The sequence below is a fragment of the Ipomoea nil genome, unplaced genomic scaffold, assembly GCF_001879475.1.
Source record: "Ipomoea nil cultivar Tokyo-kokei standard unplaced genomic scaffold, Asagao_1.1 scaffold3415, whole genome shotgun sequence".
Lineage (NCBI taxonomy): Eukaryota > Viridiplantae > Streptophyta > Magnoliopsida > Solanales > Convolvulaceae > Ipomoea > Ipomoea nil.
Window position 1 is genome coordinate 514665 of NW_017619843.1, and position 21106 is coordinate 535770.

A 21106-nucleotide genomic window follows, 5' to 3' on the forward strand; every position below is an offset into this window, starting at 1 on the left:
TGAAGACTTGAAGGCTTGAAGATTTAAGAGCTCTTTTGAAGGCATTTGAAAATCTTGAAGAATTAAAGGCATTGAAGGCATTTTTTTGCAGGTTTTAAAGATCTTGAAGCAACTTGAAGCCTTTTTGTAGGTACTTTGAAGATCTTGGAGCCTTTTGAAGGCAACTTGAAGCCATTGCAGGCGCTTTAATTTGATGTTTTGCAGAGTTGATTGCTTCGAAGCTTGACGTTTGCTGTTGAAGATCACGCCACTTGAACCCCGGAAGCTACGCCGTTTGAATCCCGGAGGCACGCGCCAATTGAATCCCAGAGGCTACGCTACTTGAATCTTGGAGGCACTTCAGTAGATTTTGAGCTTGGCAGAATTGATTCTCTCGGATGTCTTGAAGTCTTTTGAAGGCATTTGAGGATCTTAAGGCAACTTGAATCCATTGCATGTGTTTTGAAACTTTGCAGGGTTGATTGTTTCTAAATTCTTGACGTTTGCTGTTGAAGGTCACGCCACTTGAACCCCGGAAGATACGCCATTTGAATCCCGGAGGCACGCGCCAATTGAATCCCGGAGGCTACGCTACTTGAATCCCGGGGGCACTTCAGTAGATAACATTAGTGAAGAATCAGAGGACTAGACAGAGATTGTGTACCTGCACATTGAATTATACACACGCTGTACACGAAATTTTGTGAATATATACAAAGTTTACGTTTTTGTGTTTACAGATTTTGGCACGCCCAGTGGGACCGCTCTGCCTCTCATCTCTTCACTATCGATCTACATCAGCAAGCAACTCTACTAGCAACCGGAATGGCGTCAAGAAGCTCAATGTTCCAGAAGTCTTATGCCCAAGCCGCTAGTTCCAAGTCTTCATCAACAACTGGTTCTGAAGCTAACCGAGAGACCGAAATACCATTAACCAGGAGCCGTGCAAGGAGCTTAGGAATGCAACCGCCGGAGCCTGAGTCAATTGTTCGACGTATGATTCAAAGACTCGAAACGGCCCCTACCGTCCCGAGGAAGTTTATTTATGTTACAGGTCCACCATCATCGAAAGGAGCAACCGATAGCGGGAGGCTGGCTTCTTCGAAAGGAGCAGCTGGCAGCGGGATGCTGACATCTTCGAAAGAAGCGGCGAATAGCGAGAAGTCGACTACCCCAAAAGGAGCAGCTGGTAGCGAGAGTCCAACATCTCCGAAAGAAGCAACCGATAGCGGGAATCCAACATCTTTGAAAGGAGCTAATGATAATAGGAGTCCAACATCCCCAAAAAGAAACGCTAACACCGGAGGCTCGTCACCGACATCGCCGTCGTCTAACATGTGGAAGGTCGCACCAGAATGGTCACGCATCTATACAGGCATGCCGGCTATGACAACAAGCGCTTCAACTATAGAGGACCAGCTTGCGAGCATCACTAAGGCGCTTGAAGGGATCACCACCCTCCTTCAAAACCAAGAAAAGAGAATCAACGACTTAGCTGAAAAGGTCGAGAGCACAAGGAATGGCGAAACTAGCCGGGCTCCTGGGAAACAACCTGAGGTTCAAGGTGAAGATGTCTCGCACTCACCAACTTGCATTGGGCGAACTATAGTGCACAAGGAATCAACTTCGCACATACCAAGTTCGGACAGGAGCATTCCAGTCACAGGGGGCACGATACCAGTAGATCGGCTTGACGAGTTCATCATGGGAGCTATCAAAGGAAAAATTGAGGGGGGAAAACCTTCATACACTTACACTAAGTCTTACACCCAAAGGATAGAGGATTTGAAGATGCCCATTGGATATCAACCTCCATCATTTCAACAATTCGATGGGAAAGGCAATCCAAGACAACACATCGCCCACTTCGTGGAAACATGCAACGACGCTGGGACGTATGGAGATCTTCTTGTCAAGCAGTTCGTCCGCTCTTTGAAGGGTACTGCCTTCAATTGGTACACTAACTTGGAGCCTAGCTGCATTGATAGCTGGCAGGACATGGAGCGCGAGTTCTTGACCCGCTTCTACAGCACAAGAAGAACCGTTAGCTTCTTAGAACTCACCACCACTCGCCAGAGGAATGGTGAAAGCTCAACCGCTTACATTGAAAGATGGAGGGAGTTATGTTTGAATTGCAAGGAAAAGATATCACAGAGCTCCGCGATTGAAATGTGCATCCAAGGCATGCACTTCGAGCTCTCTTACATCCTCCAAGGGCTCAAGCCTAAGACTTTTGAGGAATTATCTAGTCGCGCCCACGATATGGAGTTAAGCATAACAGCTAACGGTGGACAAAACATACACATTCAAAGCTTCTACAATGGGGGCAAGAGTCATGACGACGTTGAAAATGGCGGCAAGGCCTTTAAGAAATATGAAAGCATGGATGCTATGCATGTGAATATTCAACCAGCTAGGATATTCTCTAAAGCTACTGGTGAGTCTAGGGATGCTTATAGATCATTACAGGGTAGTAGAAGGCTTTCTTTCAGGGAAAGACAAAACAAGAAGTATCCATTCTTGGATTCTGATATCCCACATATGTTTGATGAGCTAATAAAGCACAATCTCGTTGGTTTGCCAGAAATGAGGCGACCACACGAGGCTTTAATGGTGGATCATCCGAGTTATTGCAAGTTTCATAGACTTGTCGGACATCTAATTGAAAATTGCTTTGTCTTTAAGGATAAAGTAATGGAGTTAGCTCGAGATGGGAGAATTGAACTTGCAGATGCCACAGCAAGCGCTAATCAAGTTTCCATCTCATGCGGTAAATCTACTTCGCTACTCATTGAGAGGAACAATGTGAAGGGAAATAGAAAACGACACAAGTGTCTATTCCCTCTTAACATCAAGTCTTATGATACCAAACCCGAGTATGATACTCGGCATGATATTAAGCATGCTAAACAACACCACGTTGACGATGCGACACGACCATCTAAGCAAGTTATGAAAAGGTGGGTCAAGAAGAGAATGTTAAAAGGCTCTATTGATGGGAGGACTTGCGGCCACCATATGAAAGCACGAGTTCCAGTCACATTGGCGGATTACGAGCCGAAGTGGTTCCATATTACTCCAACTAACCAAGGAATAAAGATGAAAATTCCTCAAATCAACCCATATGCTAGAGAAGAATGTGCCTCAACACATTATACCACAATATGTGATGGAGGAAATATTCTTCAAGCTTCCTCAATGTGAATCGAAAACGCATCATATTCAAGACTCCCCGGCACGAGTCAAAACTGCCTCATATTCCTAGACTCCCCGTCACGAGTTGAAACTGCCTCATATTACTTCAAGGCTCCCCGGCACGAGTCGAAACTGCCTCATATCCCACAAAGCTCTTTGGCACGAGTTGAAATGGCCTTATAGTTTTGAGACTTCCATGCACTACATACTTTCAAGCAGTGTATGCTCTCAAGTGGAATGTCCAAGAAAGTCTCAAGGGGGCAATTTGTAGACACAGAAAATTTGAAGCCGACAAGTGGACCGATTAAATCATTATCGAGCCCAATTTCGGAGTTGATCATTAGTCCAATTTAATTAATTGGGCTATGATAATTAAATTAATTTAATTAGTCCAAGTAAATTTGATTTGGGCTATTGAATTAATTAATTAATTGGTCCAAGCCCATTTCATAATTGAATTATAATTATAATTATAATTTAAATATAATATGATTTTATTATATTTGAATTAGATAATTATAATTTAATTTGAATTTGAATTAGATGATAGAATAATGAATCTAGACTTGATTTTGGCAAGGTTCATTTTAGTAGATAATTAATTAATTTAATTAAATAAATATTAGTGGAGTTTGTTAAGAGATTTTAGTTACAAACTTCACTATAAATAGAGCCTCAATTTCATTCTTTAAATCACACCTTAAATACATTGAGAACAACTTGAAGGCTTGAGAGCTTGAAGGCATTGAAGAACGCTTGAAGACTTGAAGGCTTGAAGATTTGAGAGCTCTCTTGAAGGCATTTGAAAATATTGAAGAATTAAAGGTATTGAAGGCATTTTTTGCAGGTTTTAAAGATCTTGAAGCAACTTGAAGCCTTTTTGTAGGTACTTTGAAGATCTTGGAGCCTTTTGAAGGCAACTTGAAGCCTTTTTGTAGGTACTTTGAAGATCTTGGAGCCTTTTGAAGGCAACTTGAAGCCATTGCAGGCGCTTTAATTTGATATTTTGCAGAGTTGATTGCTTTGAAGCTTGACGTTTGCTGTTGAAGATCACGCCACTTGAACCCCGGAAGCTACGCCGTTTGAATCCCGGAGGCACGCGCCAATTGAATCCCGGAGGCTACGCTACTTGAATCCTGGAGGCACTTCAGTAGATTTTGAGCTTGGCAGAATTGATTCTCTCGGAGGTCTTGAAGTCTTTTGAAGGCATTTGAGGATCTTTAGGCAACTTGAATCCATTGCATGTGTTTTGAAACTTTGCAGGGTTGATTGTTTCTAAATTCTTGACGTTTGCTGTTGAAGGTCACGCCACTTGAACCCTGGAAGCTACGCCATTTGAATCCCGGAGGCACGCGCCAATTGAATCTCGGAGGCTACGCTACTTGAATCCCGGGGGCACTTCAGTAGATAACATTAGTGAAGAATCAGAGGACTAGACAGAGATTGTATACCTGCACATTGAATTATACACACGCTGTACACGAAATTTTGTGAATATATACAAAGTTTACTTTTTTTGTGTTTACACATAGCTTTATTTTACTTATGAAATGTTATAATTGTTTTCAAAATTATCCTTAATTATTTTCTTCATTTGATCAATTGGGTACAATATAATTCATCATCTTTGAGTAGAAGTAAAGAATTTTTAGAGCATTTTGAATGCACTTAGAGTCAATGAGAGCCAATTTGATGCTAAGAAGATTGGCTAAAATATTTTTAAGAGAGCTAAAGAGTAGTGTTTTTAATGGTTTTGATCACATGGGCAAACAAAAGAAAAAATAGAGCAAAATATCAAAGAGTTGAACTTCTTTCACAACAAGTCCAGTACTCAGTATTTTGATCATATCTTAGTGTGGAAATGTCGAAATCAACTGATTTTCCTGCCATGGAAAAGACAACTTAAAGGGATACGATTTCATGAAGACTGTCAAGCATATTTCTGACTTTAAAATCGTCAAAAATAGCAAGAAAGATGTTCTACTCGTCTGTTCACGTTAAGGAAAAAGGTCACACGGACGTGCACCAAAGTGTGTGAGAAATAGAAATTTGGGAGGTTTGGAGAGGGGTGGTGCACGAACAGCTACATGGGCTTGTACTTGCTAGTGTAATTATCCTCTGTTCGGTATTTAAGCAATTTTCAGTCATTTCTACTCAGTTCCTGTCATTTTGTTACCCTAGCTATTTTTCCACATTTTTGCATGCTCAAAATTTAATTTTAAGTTAGATTAGACATAGATTTGGGTTATTTAACATTTTGAAAGCTTATAATCTTGGATTTGAAGCTTGGATCTCATCATTTCACTTACATTTCAATAGATAAGTTTCATTTTTCTTTTATCTCTTCATTGCAATATTTATGCATTATAATTGTGCTTTTGCTATATTTATACTTAATATGTTGAGTAATTAGTTTAGAAGCTTGGACTAGGGTTATATTGTCTATCTTCATGCTTTGTTTGTGATTATTGCATAAATGACAAAAATGTCTAACCTAGAGGTTCTTTGAGATTATAAAGGAATATAATTGTGTTGGATTATTGTTATTTTTTGATTGGACACATTAATTAGCATTTTTTTGGAGGATTTTTTGCGACAATGAGCGTTGGGTCAAGATTTCAAGTCACTCCTTTCATAAACCTGATTTCTTCTTATGAAAATAGGAAAAATTAGGGGGTTTGATGCTTTGTATGCTTGAAGGACTTGGAATTGATATCCCATGAGAGTGGGGCAATTCCTAGTCGTAATTCTTGTTTAGATGACTACAGGAGTGGTTTTTAGGTTAGAATTCTTATGTGCATCCAATCAATTCATCGTTTATGTGTTCTCTCATAATCCTATAAGTTTGCTTGCATCTAGTAGATTTTGCTCCCTAACTTGAGTCATGCATATTTATTTTATTTCTTGTTTATTACATGGTTAATATATGTGTTCGTTCTATCTTGTTTGTTATTGCTTAGATTGTTAATTTTTTTTAGGCTAGTGCCTAGTTGCTTGCATATTGCAGGTCATAACCTCAATCCCTTGAGGACGATATTGTACTACACTCGTACATTCATTATCATATTATTGCTATATCATATGTTAAAATGGCATACGTGACGCAAAGGCCAAGCAAACTATAATGAGGTGCACATGCCCGCAAACTAGGACCATAGGAGAATGGAGTGGCGCACAAGTCTAAAGTACGTAAACATAATGACACAAGCTTAAAGCAAACATAATGGCACGTAGGCTAAAAGTAAACACAATGGCACATTGATCTAAACAAACACAATGACACACATTCTTAAAATAAACGTTCACAATAGCACACTGGCCTAAAACAAAACCAAAGATGCAATAATAGCCCTATGAGCTAGTGGCTAGCAGTGCACGAAGTAACCGCAAGCATGAATAGGACGATTTGTATTGCCATCACCACTTTGAGCAAGTGACCAACGGGTGCAGGAATTTAGGTCTTTACTGACCACCAACACTGCCAGACTAGACTATTGTAAACCGCTAATAGCTGCAGGGTAGTCAGTGTAACGTTTTCCTTTTATGTTATTATTATTATTAGGATTATTATAATAATAATATTAAGTCTAATTTATGTGGTGCAAACTATTTTTAGGTAATTGGTTACCTATATTGATGGGATGTTGGTATTTAGACACCTAAGTCCTCTCACTGCTCAATTGACGATTCACACATCATCTAGAGTACTGAGAGAAATGAGAGAAAGGCTTCTTTGATTTACGGTGATTTCACAGCAGCTCGAGGAACTCCTGTTCAATAGACAACGGATTCGGGCAATCAAGAACACTATGGCTGGAGGTTAGTGGGTTTATGCTTTATTGTCATGTATTATATGCATAATGTGGATTATGTGCTTACATTTGATATCTGAACCAATTTAATCTCTGCCTAGTTTTCTTTTGATTGCATAATCTACAGTTTTTACATATGATATACATTCTTGTATAATTCGCAATTCGTGTGTAATATATTGCAATCATATTTATCTGAGCTGCTGGAAAATATTTATTTGTTTTTTTTCGCATTAAGAATTTTAAAAAAAATTGCAATTGGATATTCAATATTGCATACTGTTCATCGCCCTTTTGGACCTTCGCTCGCAGCTTAGTTCGTTGGTGGCCGGGGATGTCGGTTGAACATGTGGTTCATCGGCAGACCACCATTGTTGATGGAGAAACAAATGACGCCGTATTCTTTTCAAAATAAAAAATAAAAAATTGCTCCGGTCATTTTCCCTTTGTAATGTCAACAATGGTGTCTCTTTTCTAGTGATGACGGGTGGATTTGTGGCCACGAAAGCACGTCGATCGTGCTCTACAGACCGTTGACTGACGGTTCGTGACGCGGCGAAAGTAGATGCACGGCGGGGCGATGGATCGCGAAGTGGTCAAGCGGAGCCGGACTTTCCCGACGATGACGTTGCTACTACCCTCCAGACGACTGGAGACCTTCGTTGTGCGTCTTATCTCCACGGCTGTTGCGCGTCTGATCTGCGCAGTCTATTTGAAGATGAAGAAACTGATGACCTTAATCATTGGGTCGGGTCTGGCCCAATTCGGTCAGACCTGGGTTGTTTAAAAAATAATAATAATAATTTTGGGCTTGTTTTGGTTTTTGGGCTTCATATTAAGTTTTTTTTTTTCTTTCTAATCATCATATTTGGCTTCTTCTAATGTATTTTATCCAATTGAATTTTTTTTTTTTTTTGCCTAAAGTTGATATTAAATTATTATTCAATTTCTGAACAAATTATTAAGTTTTCAATTTGTTTGAATTTTGATACCCTTCCTCAAGAGTACTATCCTTTTAAGTTTTCCTACATCACACATAAGGTGGATTGGTATATCATTGAGTTGATATCCATGTGTGTACAAGAGGAACAAAGGCTTACGGCTGAGCTTGGGTATGTTTCCTCTTCTTTTGTATGTTTCGAGTCCAATATGTCAGTAGTTAATACTAAGTCTTGGTGGGTTAACTTTGGTTCAACAATCCACGTTGCAAACTCTTTGCAGAATATGACAAACTTGAGAAAGCCGACGGGAACTGAGTGCAGCATATTCTCTGGAAACAAGATTGCATCACCAGTAGAAGCTATCGGAATTTGCACTTTAGTTTTGGACAATGGTTCTGTTTTGATGTTAGAAAAGACATTTTATGTTCCTACTTTTCAAGGAACTTAATTTCGGTTTCAAGACTTGTACCCTTTGGATATTCATTTGAATTTAATACTAATTATTTCAAGTTATTTCGTAGTTCTACTTGTGTTGGTACTGATACATTGTCTGATTGTCTCTTTCATCTTAACTTAAAGAATGATTCAGTTTATAATTCTTTACATGTTCAAAACAACACTAAATGGTGCAGTATTAACGACAAATCTTCAATGTTGTGGCATCGAAAATTAGGACATATCTCTCTTGAGCTTATTAAAAGGTTGGTAAAGGATGAAGTACTTTCTACTCTAGACTATACTGACTTTGAGACTTGTGTAGACTGCATTAAAGGTAAGCAGACTAACACGTCAAAGAAAGGTGTCAATAGGAGTTCAACATTGTTAGAGATAATTCATACTGACATATGTTGTCCAGATATGGATATGCAGGGTTAAAAATATTTCATTACCTTTATATATGACTTCTCTAGATTTACCTATGTGTATTTACTCCATCATAAGCTTTGAAGCATTGGACGCCATTAAATCATTTAAAGCTGAAGTTGAAAACCAATGCAAGAAGAAAATACAAATAGTTAGGTCAGATAGAGGTGGTGAATATTATGGTAGATACACAGAAAATGGATAAGCTTTGGGTCCATTTGCTAAATTCCTTCAAGAATATGGGATTGTTAACTAATACACCATGCCGGGTTCTCTGGATCAAAATGGTGTTGCTAAAAGAAGGAATCAGATTCTTTTGGATATGGTGCGGCGTATGCTAAGCAACTCTATACTTCCCCGAAGCTCTTCAGAAGATAATGTATATATTGAACCGGGTTTCGACCAAGGTTGTCCCCAAGACACATTTTGAGCTTTTCAAAGGTTGGAAGCCGAGTTTGCATCATATGCGTGTTTGGGGATATCCGTCTGGGGTGAGGATTTATAACCCACATGAAAAGAAACTTGACCCTTGGACTGTTAGTGTTTTCTTTATTGGATATGCACAATCTTCTAAGGGTTATAGGTTTTATTGTCCAAAACATACTACTAGGAAAGTGGAATCAAGAAATGCTAAGTTTCTTGAAGATAACTTGATCAGTGGGAGAGGAGAGATAGATTTAAGGACATAGTTCCTTTATTTGATCATATTGACTCTCGCCCTTCTATGTCATATAACGGAGTTGTACTTATACGCAACGCGACTTTAGTTCCGCTTGTAGTTGTACTACCTACTATTGAGATTCCACAAGCTGTTGAAACTCAGCCATTGGACGAACAAGTTCAGGACTTACAGCAACCCCCTGAACTGGACTTTGAGCCAATGGTTGAACCAATTCAGGATTTACAGCAAGATCCTGAACCGACACTGACCGAAATTGTACTGATTCAAGAACTGCCTCCAGTTCCTGAAGAGGTAGTTGCACCACAACCTTCTCAAGATATTGGTGTTCCAATATTAAGACGGTCTACTCGGGTAATACGTTCAGTAGTTCCTAGCTATATGTATCGTATCTACAAGAATCTGACATTGGAGCTGAAAATGTACCGAAACATTTTCACAAGCCACAAATTGTGCACAGTCTGATTTATGGTTAGAAGCCATGAAAGATGAAATGAATTCCATGAAGAGTAATGGAGTTTGGGACCTTGTTGAGTTACCTAATGGGACCAAGCCGATTAGCTGTAAATGGGTGTTTAAAACCAAAAGAGTCTCATTAGATAACATTGAGAGATACAAGGCTAGACTCGTTGCTAAGGGGTTTACTCAAAAAGAAGGAATTAATTACAATGAGACCTTTTCTCCTGTATCAAAGAAAGACTCTATTCGAGTCATTCTGGCTTTAGTTGCACATTTTAATCTTGAGTTGCAACAAATAGATGTGAAATCTGCGTTCCTAAATAGTGATCTAGAAGAGGAAGTTTATATGAAACAACATGAAGGTTTCTCTTCTAGAGGTGGTGAGGATTTGGTGTGTAGTCTTAGGAAATCCATATACGGTTTAAAACAAGCCTCCCGTCAGTGGTATATTAAGTTCGACGGGATCATTTCTTAATTTGGTTTTGTTGAAAGTCCCTTAGATCCCTGTATATACCAGAAGGTTAGTGGGAGTAAAGTCTGTTTTCTTGTTTTGTATGTGGATGATATCCTACTCGCCACTAATGATTTGGGGATGCTTCGCGACGTGAAACAATTCTTTTCCAAAAATTCTTATATGAAAGATATGGGTGACGCATCTTATGTCATTGACATAAAGATTCATAAGGATAGGTCCCGGGGCATACTGGACCTATCGCAAGAAACCTATATTAACAAAGTTTTGGAGAGATTTCGGATGCAAAATTGTTCACCAAATGTTGCTCTCATAGCAAAAGGGGATAAGTTTAGTTTGGATCAATGTCCTAAGAACGACTTGGAGAAGGAGCGTATGAAGGATATTCCGTATGCTAAAGCGGTTGGATGCCTTTGCTATATTCAAGTTTGTACAATGCCCGACATTGCCTTTGTCATTGATATGTTGGGGCAGTACTTGCATAATCTGGGCATGGACCACTGGGGAGCTGTAAAGAGAGTTCTGAGGTATCTAAAAGGTACCAAAGACTTCAAGTTGGATTTTAGGCAGACGAACATCCTGGATGTTGTTGGTTATTATGATGCGAACTTCGCTGGCTGTGTTTGATTCTCGGAGATCAACTTCTAGGTACATCTTTATAATGGCCAGTGGGGCTATCTCATAGAGAATTGTTAAACAATCCTTATTAACTACTTCTACCATGGAAGCCGAGTTCGTTTCATATTTCGAGGCCACTTCGCAAGGTGTATGGCTCAAGAATTTCATCTTCCAGGCTTAGAATTGTGGATTCTATATCTAAGCCACTGAAAGTCTACTGTGACAACTCAGCTGCAGTCTTCCTTTCTAAGAATGACAAAAGTGTGAGTCGAAGTAAGCACATCAACATCAAGTTCTTAGCCGTTAGGGAGCGTGTCAAGAATAAAGTTGTATTCATTGAACACATTAATACTGAGTTAATGTTTGCAAATCCCTTGACTAAAGGCATGCCTCCATTTTAATTCAAGGATCTGGTTCAGAAAATGGGACTTTCGTCCATTTTGTAAATTTGTATATACATTCAGTTCAGTTTAATGAAATTCTTTTACACTTCAGATACTTCAGATATTTTCTTTTGAGTGTGTACACTATTAAGTTTTATCTCATTAAGAAAATACTTCAGTGGAATTGAAATGAACATATAGTTTGTTTCATTAAGTTTGATTACCTAAGTACTCGAAGGCAATTTGCATTTGATCATAATGGATACTACTCGCGCTAATGAGGACATATCATTATGGTTGGTGTAATCTTGTTCTTTGGGTTCCATGTTTGCACCAAGTGGGAGAATATAACTTTTTCCTTTTATTATTATTATTATTAGGATTAGGATTATTATAATAATAATAATGAGTCTAATTTATGTGGTGCAAACTATTTAGGCTGGTTAAGTATTAGAACTTGGTCAACATACATTAGGTAATTGGTTACCTAGGGGAGGTAGGTATTTAGACTTCTAAGCCCTCTCAGTGCTCATATGACGACTCATACACCATCTAGAGTACTGAGAGAAGTGAGAGAAACGTTTCTTTAGTTTAGGGTGATTTCACAGCAGTCCGAGGAACTCATGTTCAATAGACAACGAATTCAGACAATCAAGAACAAAGACCAAGGCGAGAGGTTAGTGGGTTTATGCTTTATTGGCATGTATTATATGCATAACATGGATTATGTGCTTACACTCAAAACCACCATCACCACTTTAAAACTTTAAACAAGTGGCTAGCGGAGGCTTTGTGTCATGCACGGGATTCGCTCTTGGGAAATAGACAACATGATCACCAAGGTAACCCGGTCGGATGGGAATTTCAGTTTTATCATCTGTTTACAACATCCCATCCATCACAAATTTCTTTATTATTGCGGTACGGTGATGAGAAAGCATCATAAACAGTTAATTAAGTGTATGCATGAAGAAGCCATGGCATGCATTTCTTGACCATTAGTCAATAGGGTTGAATTAAACAACACAATTATTATTGCAGAATTGAAATACCATAACTAAACAGTCAAATTGGTGGACGAACCATTGAAGATATATGCATGGCCAAGGCTCCTGCAGGCTTAATTTGCTGTAGCCCCGGCTAATTTATATCCTCTATAAATCTCATTGGTTCAGACCGGCAGCCTTAAAAAAACATGCCCTTTTGATCAGTTGTTGAGAGGACTGTTATTAATCACAAACAATAATATTTCACTATATATATAGTATATATATGTATATATATATGAGGGAACGATATATCATCACGTCCATGCAATGGGAGCGTTGGAGCTATAAATCTGGGAAACACTGGAGGAGGTGGCTTATATGATGTTGAGAATCGTCGCTAATGATCAATGGCATGTTTACGTTAGGGAATGAAGAAGCGGGTAGCAGTGGGTCAGTCGTCGCCGAAAGTGGCACTTCAAGAAACCTGTCCTCCACAATATTCTTCCAATTCTGAAATTCGTCGCCGTAATTCTCTAGCTGCTTCTCAACCTCCCCATCTTCATTTGCGACGAACGTCCCATCTTTCGTCGCAAAACTTGTCGACATCGTGGGGCTGTCGAGCTGGGGAAGTTCGACCAGGTGGTTGTCGCCATTGCCGGCGGCGGCGGGGGGCAGGATCAGGCCGTCTTGGTGGTGATGGGGTGGCAGCTGGAAATTAGGGAATTGGTGACGATTTGTGATGGCTTGATTATTGTTGAATGTGTTGATGCCATGCAATAATAATGGATTAGTTGATGATATGTCGTCAGAAATTGATGGAGGCCTATAAGAATACTTGTAGTTCCAACCATCATTATATGGCTTTGTGTTTGGAATTGGCTTTTTGAATGCTCGACAAACAACCCATCCTTCTTCCTATAAAATTATAAGCACAATTAATACATTTGATTAGTTTCTCTATTTTCTGCAATTATATATATGATAAATCAGTTCAATAGAAGATCCATACTTCAACCAACCAACTAAGCTGCTTCAACTTTCAATGATTTTTATGTATAATAATACATTATTAATGTGCGTGTGTGTATATATATATATATATATATATATATATATATATATATATATATATATATATGTTCAAATGCGAATAGTATTTTCGGTGCGACCGGTGCGAATTCATCATTAAGTATGCAAAAATGCATCAAACAGTGTTCGAAAATGCACTACAAAATGCAACACACCTAATGGTGCATTTTCGAATACTTTGTGGTGCATTTATGTGTACCTAATGGTGAGTATCCGCACGAGAAGCACTGTTCGCACGAGAACCTGACCCTACATATATATATATATATATATATATATATATATATATATATAAATAAAATTAATGGGGGTAGGGAAGGGGGGGCAACTGCCCCCCTTACCCGTCTTCTGATCTGCCCCTGAATATTTTTCAAGTAGGAAAATTCTAAACTAATGATCAACATTGATGTGAGTGATGAACTAATTGACTAGATAATATGCACTATGTGTCAGGGGGATTAAATTTTTGATTTTCAACATTATGGAACCATTGGGCAGGCAAGATGCATATACTCATATAGCCATATAGGAATGTGTTTTTAGGAAATCATGGAACAAGGGAATTGAAGAGCTAGCAATGATGATATTAATAGTAATCCTAGCTAGTCTAGTCTAATGAACAAACAATTTCAACCTCAGAAAGTGGAAAACTAGATGGAGCTGATGGTTGCTTTCCATGCTTAGGAACATCATAAAAACCACTAACTCCCTAGTGTTTTACAATTTTGATGGTCAAATGCACATTGATAAAGTCAAAAAGAATGAAGGAAAACAAAAAAGAAGTTGACAATTTTCTTGATTCCCACTACTGTACTTTTTGAAACTATTAGCTTAACTATTTTTTTTTTTTTTAAATAATACGTATTTCCCAATTTCGTCAAACTATGTTCTCAAACTCATAAACAGGCTCCAAATCCATGAGTCGGGATAAAAGTAGATTACTATTTTTTTCTTTACAAATATATATTGTGGGCTTAACATGCTCCTTTTAGACTTGGACATTAAATAAGTAAATAGACTATGAAACAAACACATACATGGTAGATTGGTAGGGCACCAATTCCATGAAAATCAACATACAGATTTTTCCCAAAAAAAAAAAAACCTAAAATAATTCAAAATGAACATGAAACTCATGAAGTCAAACGAACAATTTCATTAGAAATAAAGTATTCCAATTCAATTGAAAATGATTTTTCAAAAAAATTGAAGTAGTCCTAAATAAACATGAAGTTCAATCAAACTGGAAACCAAAAACATTATAGATCGAAGTGAAACATTTTTTTTTTCCGTGCTTAACTATACAGTAAGAAAAACTATTATGCAAGCGCATAAAATTTAATTACTATATAATTCTCTTTTAAAAAGGTCCACAAGCTAGAATTAATAAAGGTGAAAGTGCATGAATCCTCCAAAGTTTGAACAATGTTTTTACTTTATAAATAAGCACACAATATTTTTATCTGAACTATGGTATATTTCTACATGTGCGAAATATATATATATATATAAAAGATCATATGAGAACACCTGCGTTAGATTAGATTAAGTGTGTGCGAACGTTCATTAAATGTGTGCAAACGCGATTAAATGTGTTTGCACACATTTAATGTGCGTTCGCACACACTTAATCTAATCTATACCATTAAAAAATATTAGAGGGATGCACATGATGTGTTCTCATGTTCTCACCTAAGCACATGTTCTCACTGGAACCCTACTATATATATATATATATATATATATATATATATATATATATAATATATATATATATATATATAATGCATGGATGCTTAATTACTTGCCTGAGGTGGTCCATGTTCAGAAGTTTGAAGGCGATATTCATGCATGATCCAATCAGTTTTCCTCCCATTGGGAGCTCTGCCTTTGTAGAATACCAGCGTCTTCCTCATCCCTATGATCTGCTCCTCCTTGTTCACCACAGCCTTATCCCTTCCAGTGGCTTTCCAGAATCCGGCGGCCGTGGCTCGGTTCGTCCGAGTCCCCGTCGGATACTTCCTATCCTTGTGGCTGAAGAAATACCACTCGCTCTGCTCTTCGTATCCCAACTTGCACCTGTCTACACTTACTCAAAAACCAAAACAAATTCAAAATTAACTAAGACCTAGCTAGCTATGTCACACAAGTCTGAATATATAAAATTGTTTTCCTGTCTAATTTGAATGCTTTAAGAAGAATATGACAACTAGATAATAAAAAATTCTATTATTAAACGTAGGTAGCTTACATATAGTAACTGGAGGTTAATTAGACAAGTGTTGGTAAGAATTAAACTCGTTATTTTAGTGGGATAATCATATTTCACACATTTGACTACTCCTTTTAGGACCACATACTTACCTGCATTATTAACTTTATTATAATTAGATGATATAGAATTTTAATCAATCCCGTAACCCCTTAGTCCTAAATGATTAAAATATATTATTTTTATGAATTAATTTTAGCCAAAGAAAAATTATTAAATTAAACAAAATTCTTTATTTAAGTTCATATCTTAATTCGATTGACCTGATTTGACAATTACAGAACTCAAAATTTTAAGTTTGTCAAGTTATAAAAATGAACTTAATATTTTTTTTGGGTGTACCCAGAGATTCTACCGTAAGACACAGTGACTAATCGCTTGTAGGCACCCTTTTGAGTGGGACAGCTGACTTGAAAATTTAAGACTGTTCTATACCCAAAGTTAATTATCAAACCCTTAACCTTTGATTAAGGATGGATGAGTTACTTACACTCAACCACACCCCCACCCCAGGTTAAGACCTTAATTATTATATTATTGAAGTGAATCAATCCCATCCTCTCATTTCAAATCTTGATGATTTTATCATGTTATGAGATATAAGATCTTTTGACTAACACGTACCCCCATTAAATGTCATGTGAGAAATGTATATAAGAGGGGAAGAATTGAAGAGAATTGGAATATTATTATTAAAATTAAAATGTACCTTGAATGTCCCATGGCTCCATTCTATAGAGATCAATGTCAGTGATTACATCTAGATCAATCTTCAAAGAGTTGATCTTCCTCTTCAGGTAGTACCCTACAAGCTCTTCCTCAGTTGGATGAAATCTGAAACCTGGAGGGACACAACATTCCATCTCCATTTCTGATCTTCTTAATTGCTTTAATTAATTTTCTGTGAAAATGTGTTGGAAAGAAGACAACTGATAAGAAGAAGAAGAAGATGAAATACATATGTACTCCCATCAAATCAAAAAGCAACTTTTGCAAGGAAAGACATTCCCAATTTCCCCTCTCTCTCTCTCTCTCTCTCAATGCAATGATGTGAGAGAGTTTCTGTGATGCCCTTAAAGTGAGTGAATTTTACACTTCCTGGTCTTGTAAGATTTGTCATCATTCCCTTTATCTATCCACACATTCGTGAGGCAAAGGGTCATTATTGTTAACCCAAAAAATATTCAATTAAAACAATGGGAAAAGAATGAGATGATAATGATGAATTAGGACACAAACAGTTGCATAATTAGCATGCAAAAATATGAACAGGAGAGCACTACATAACACAGCCGTAAAACTTTGACTTTTATTTGTGTTGTGTCGAGTGAATTGAAGAAACAGCCAATAGGTTTTAAGCATGTTGGGAAATCATTTCTTTGAGTGCATTCCACTCCATTATGTCATCCCTACCTTAGAAAACCCTTTTCACACCCACCCTCCATCACTTTCTACCTCTTCATGCCCTTGCCCCAAAACACCAATATTACTCAACTAACCCAACCAAGATGATTAAGGATACAACTGTAGAACCATAAGGTCATGAGTTTGAATCCCAGCTCTCTTGGCTTGAACCGATCTGCTATGGATAACTTAAACTGGTTTATCTTCTTGTGGTCCTTTGCCGACTAGGGTTACAAGGCGGGGTTTACCTAATGCAGGCCCTTAAATAGTGGCTGCGGGTTTCCCTCGTCAGCCAAAACATGAATGTTACTACTCAATAACCCACTCTTGAGAAAAACTTAACCCCCTTTTCTCAAACTAATTCTACTTATTTTCCAATTACATTATGTTTAATATATGTGAAACTAACGATAATGCGCAATTAGAAAATAGAAAAAAAAAAATATCAAAGCCTGTGTCACATACAATTCTCCTTTTTCTCAAGATATATACAACGATTTCAGTATATAATTTCTTGAGCAAATGTATAACTTAGCTTTCAAAGAATGGTAATATGGCAGAGTGTGTGAGGTTTTTATAATAGAGGAGATTTTTGTTTTACTTATTATTCTAAGATTGTATATATGACCACATTATATGATAACCATAAAACAGTTTTAAAGCTCAAAATTAAGAGATGAATTCTGTAAAAGTTTAATTAACCTTGATTAGTACTTATAAGGTGTGCGTTTGGGTGTGAGATAATGGAAATACATTAGGGCATTATCTTCAAAAACATCATGGAAACCTAAACTTTGATCAGCATGCAAGCAAAACAAGAATGTTTTTTTTTTTCTTTTATTAAGAACAAAGAATGAAGAAAGAAGATGACAAGAAATCAAAACCTATGGAGAATACTAACCAGAAAGTTCAACCTAGCTTGTATACACTGCTGTTGGGTGCCAATAATTGGGGGGTGGAGAGAGAGAGAGAGAGAGAGAGAGAGAGAGAGAGAGAGAGATGAAAGAGAGAAGGAAATAGTGCATATAATAAGTGCAGGGAAAGAGGTGTTGGTTGCAAGGTTATTGGTGAGAGACATATAAATAAAGAGGGGGGGAATGGAATGCGATAAGCAGGTAGAGACCACCCAGGAATGTGTGAAAGTGACAGGGTTGGAACAAGAGTGCACTTAAACTAACCTATCCACTTCCACCTACATATACATATTTAAATACAAAATAAAAAAACACCAAACTAATAGTACTAAGACAACTCAACTCCATCTTTTCCATTTCTTTTTCTTCCTTTACTTTGAGCCATTTTTATTTCCTCAATTGGGATGTTGGAGTAGCTTAAGCAACTTCATTTTTCATTTTTGGTACAACACTAGGATTATTATTGGATTGGGATATACTCTATATTAAATAATAGTCATCTATCACTTCTATAAATAATAATCATTACAAGTTAAGATTGTTTACCAATAATCCTGCAGATTTTTGGAGATTAGGTTATAGAAAGATTGATTATATATTGTTCAAAGAAATAAAAAAATTATGATTAGTAAAGTTTACGACGAGCAAGATGAATTAAAGTTGTGTTTGGTTTGTACATGGGAATTGGAACCGGAATGAGAATCAAATACTTGGTAATGGTATGAGTTTTGGTGAAAGTATTTTTGCATGTTTGATAGTAGGGTGAAATTGGAATGATTACCAATATTGATGTTTGGTTATGTAGGACTCTATAATGAGAATAAGGATTTTAAAAATATAAAAACAAAAAAAAAAATCAAAGCAATTGATCCTAATATAATGACATCCAAAGCACCAATGTCAACAAAAAAAAAAAAAAAAAAAATTAATAATCAAAAAGAACTAATCTAAACTTAAAAATCATATTACCAATAAGATGGAATGACACATTTTTTAATTACGGAATGTGTTTTTTAATTGAAGGGGTAATCAAATCTCATAGTTGTATTTTAAAAAGTTGTCAACCAAACACTAACTATGATTTTGATTCTCATTCTTAGTGTGTAAACCCATGAACCAAACACACCCAGGAAATAGACTTCTATATCTATAAATTAAAGTTCAAAGTTTAGGATCTTATCATTACTAAATTTTCAAGTTTGCAATAATTATAAAATATTAAATCATGCTTTTAAAAGTTTTCAATAATTTTATAAAATTAATTCCAATGTTTTTTTTATTATTATTTTTTACTAAAACCCTCAACCATTGATAAACCGGATGACTAAGATCAATCTTCACTTTTTACTGAACATTTGATATGTCCATTGTGTGTGTGCGTGTGTGTGTGTGTGTGTGTGTGTGTGTGTCAGAACAAGTCCTTAAAGAGAAAACTAAGAACTAATCTCAGCCTTACATCTGGAAAAATCGGACATACTAGATGATATATTTTTTTAAAAAAATGCAGTGGCATTTTCATAATTATTACTAATTTTACTATGCAAACTTGAATACTAAAATATGCATTTCTTATAATTTTTCAGGTTTGCACATTTAGTATTAAAAGATTGCAAAATTGCAAAAAGTGCATTACACTTAGGGGTTCTGATAGTGTAAATACTATCAGGTATACGGATATTAAGTTGGATAATACAATTGTCTCTTGAATTTCATACTGGTTTATTGATTTAATGATGAAGGAGTAAGCTCGGGATGAAGTGACAGTGAGTCAAAGGGTCCCGAACATATAAAAACTGTGTAAAATCCGCTAAAAGTCCTCTTCCTTGCATTTAATGCGATATTTATAGGAGAGATGGGAAGCGCATGTCGGACGCTCAGCATGTGTGACACATGCTACTCATGCACAGGGGCAGGCCAGAGGCCCCACTGATTCCTCCACGTGCACAAAGGTTCTTGACGCCCTTGCTTTTGCTACCGTTGGGTTTGACTAAAGAGATTGAAGTTTCGTTCTCTATGTGGGAGAGATCGGGTATTTCATACCGATCTAAGATAATCGGGAAGACCCCAAAGGCGGGGCGTTACTGCCGCCAGTTGAGCCTCAACTCGGCACTTTACGATAGGTTGGATTGGATTACACCAGGTCGATAAATGTCTGAGAATAATTCATCTCGACGGCCCGCCCGGATACCGAGCATGTATGTGGTATGTATAGGTAACGGGTCCCGCGGTATATTCCCTATCAGGTTTGATTATAGAGTTTATGACTGAGTTTTTTGTTTTATTTTGTTTAGTTCACTTTTTACTAATTAGGGTCTAGCATTTACAGTTTAGATTTAAAATTTAGTTTTTTTCATTGATTTTTTTAAAATTTATCCAAATTTGCGTATTTAGTTGTTACATATTGAATATTTAAGTGTTCAAGTTTGCAAAGTGAAATTGACGATAATTAAAAAAATGTTACCGCATTTTTTTTTAAAAAAATATGATATGATCCATCCAATTTTTACATATGTAAAGCTGAAATTAGTTATTAGTTTTCTCTTACTGTGTGTTCTTATGTGATCCTGAGTTTATATATATATATATATATATATATATATATATATATATATATATATATATATATATATATATAGTACAAATGTTAAATAGAAAAATAGTTGGGGTGGGCTGGGAGTGATGGTTATTGATGATTACGCGTGGGGTGGCAGATAGATGAAAGGCCTGTTTGGACGGCGTGACAACGAATTCTCACGCCACCACACCCCCTCTCACCACCGTTATATTATGCTCTAAGCTTTTCCACTTTTTATTTTATTTTATTTTATTTTCTACACTGAAACAAAACAAATTAACTTCATCATTAGCTTAACACATCCTCTCTCTGATATTCTTAAGCACTGTCACCTCTTTTCCCTCAATATACAATATTCCAGCTCGCTTTGTCTATTTGGTCCGCCGCCCTTTGGCACTTGGCACCACTACAGCGCTGACACGTGGATGCCACGCCGGAATCCCCAGCTGTCCCTATCAGGC

The 21106-nt window shown here is 37.0% G+C and overlaps 1 protein-coding gene across 1 annotated transcript; it reads right to left on the minus strand.

The window, feature by feature from the left end:
- Positions 1-12413: 12413 nt before the first annotated feature.
- Positions 12414-18261, minus strand: LOC109171316 (NAC domain-containing protein 30-like). Its single transcript, XM_019320391.1, has 4 exons — positions 18058-18261; positions 16462-16653; positions 15289-15563; positions 12414-13306 (listed from the first exon to the last, which is right to left on the minus strand). Exons 2-4 carry the CDS (start codon positions 16619-16621, stop codon positions 12734-12736), a joined length of 1008 nt encoding a protein of 335 aa, XP_019175936.1. The 5' UTR covers positions 16622-16653; positions 18058-18261; the 3' UTR covers positions 12414-12733.
- Between the last annotated feature and the right edge of the window lie 2845 nt (positions 18262-21106).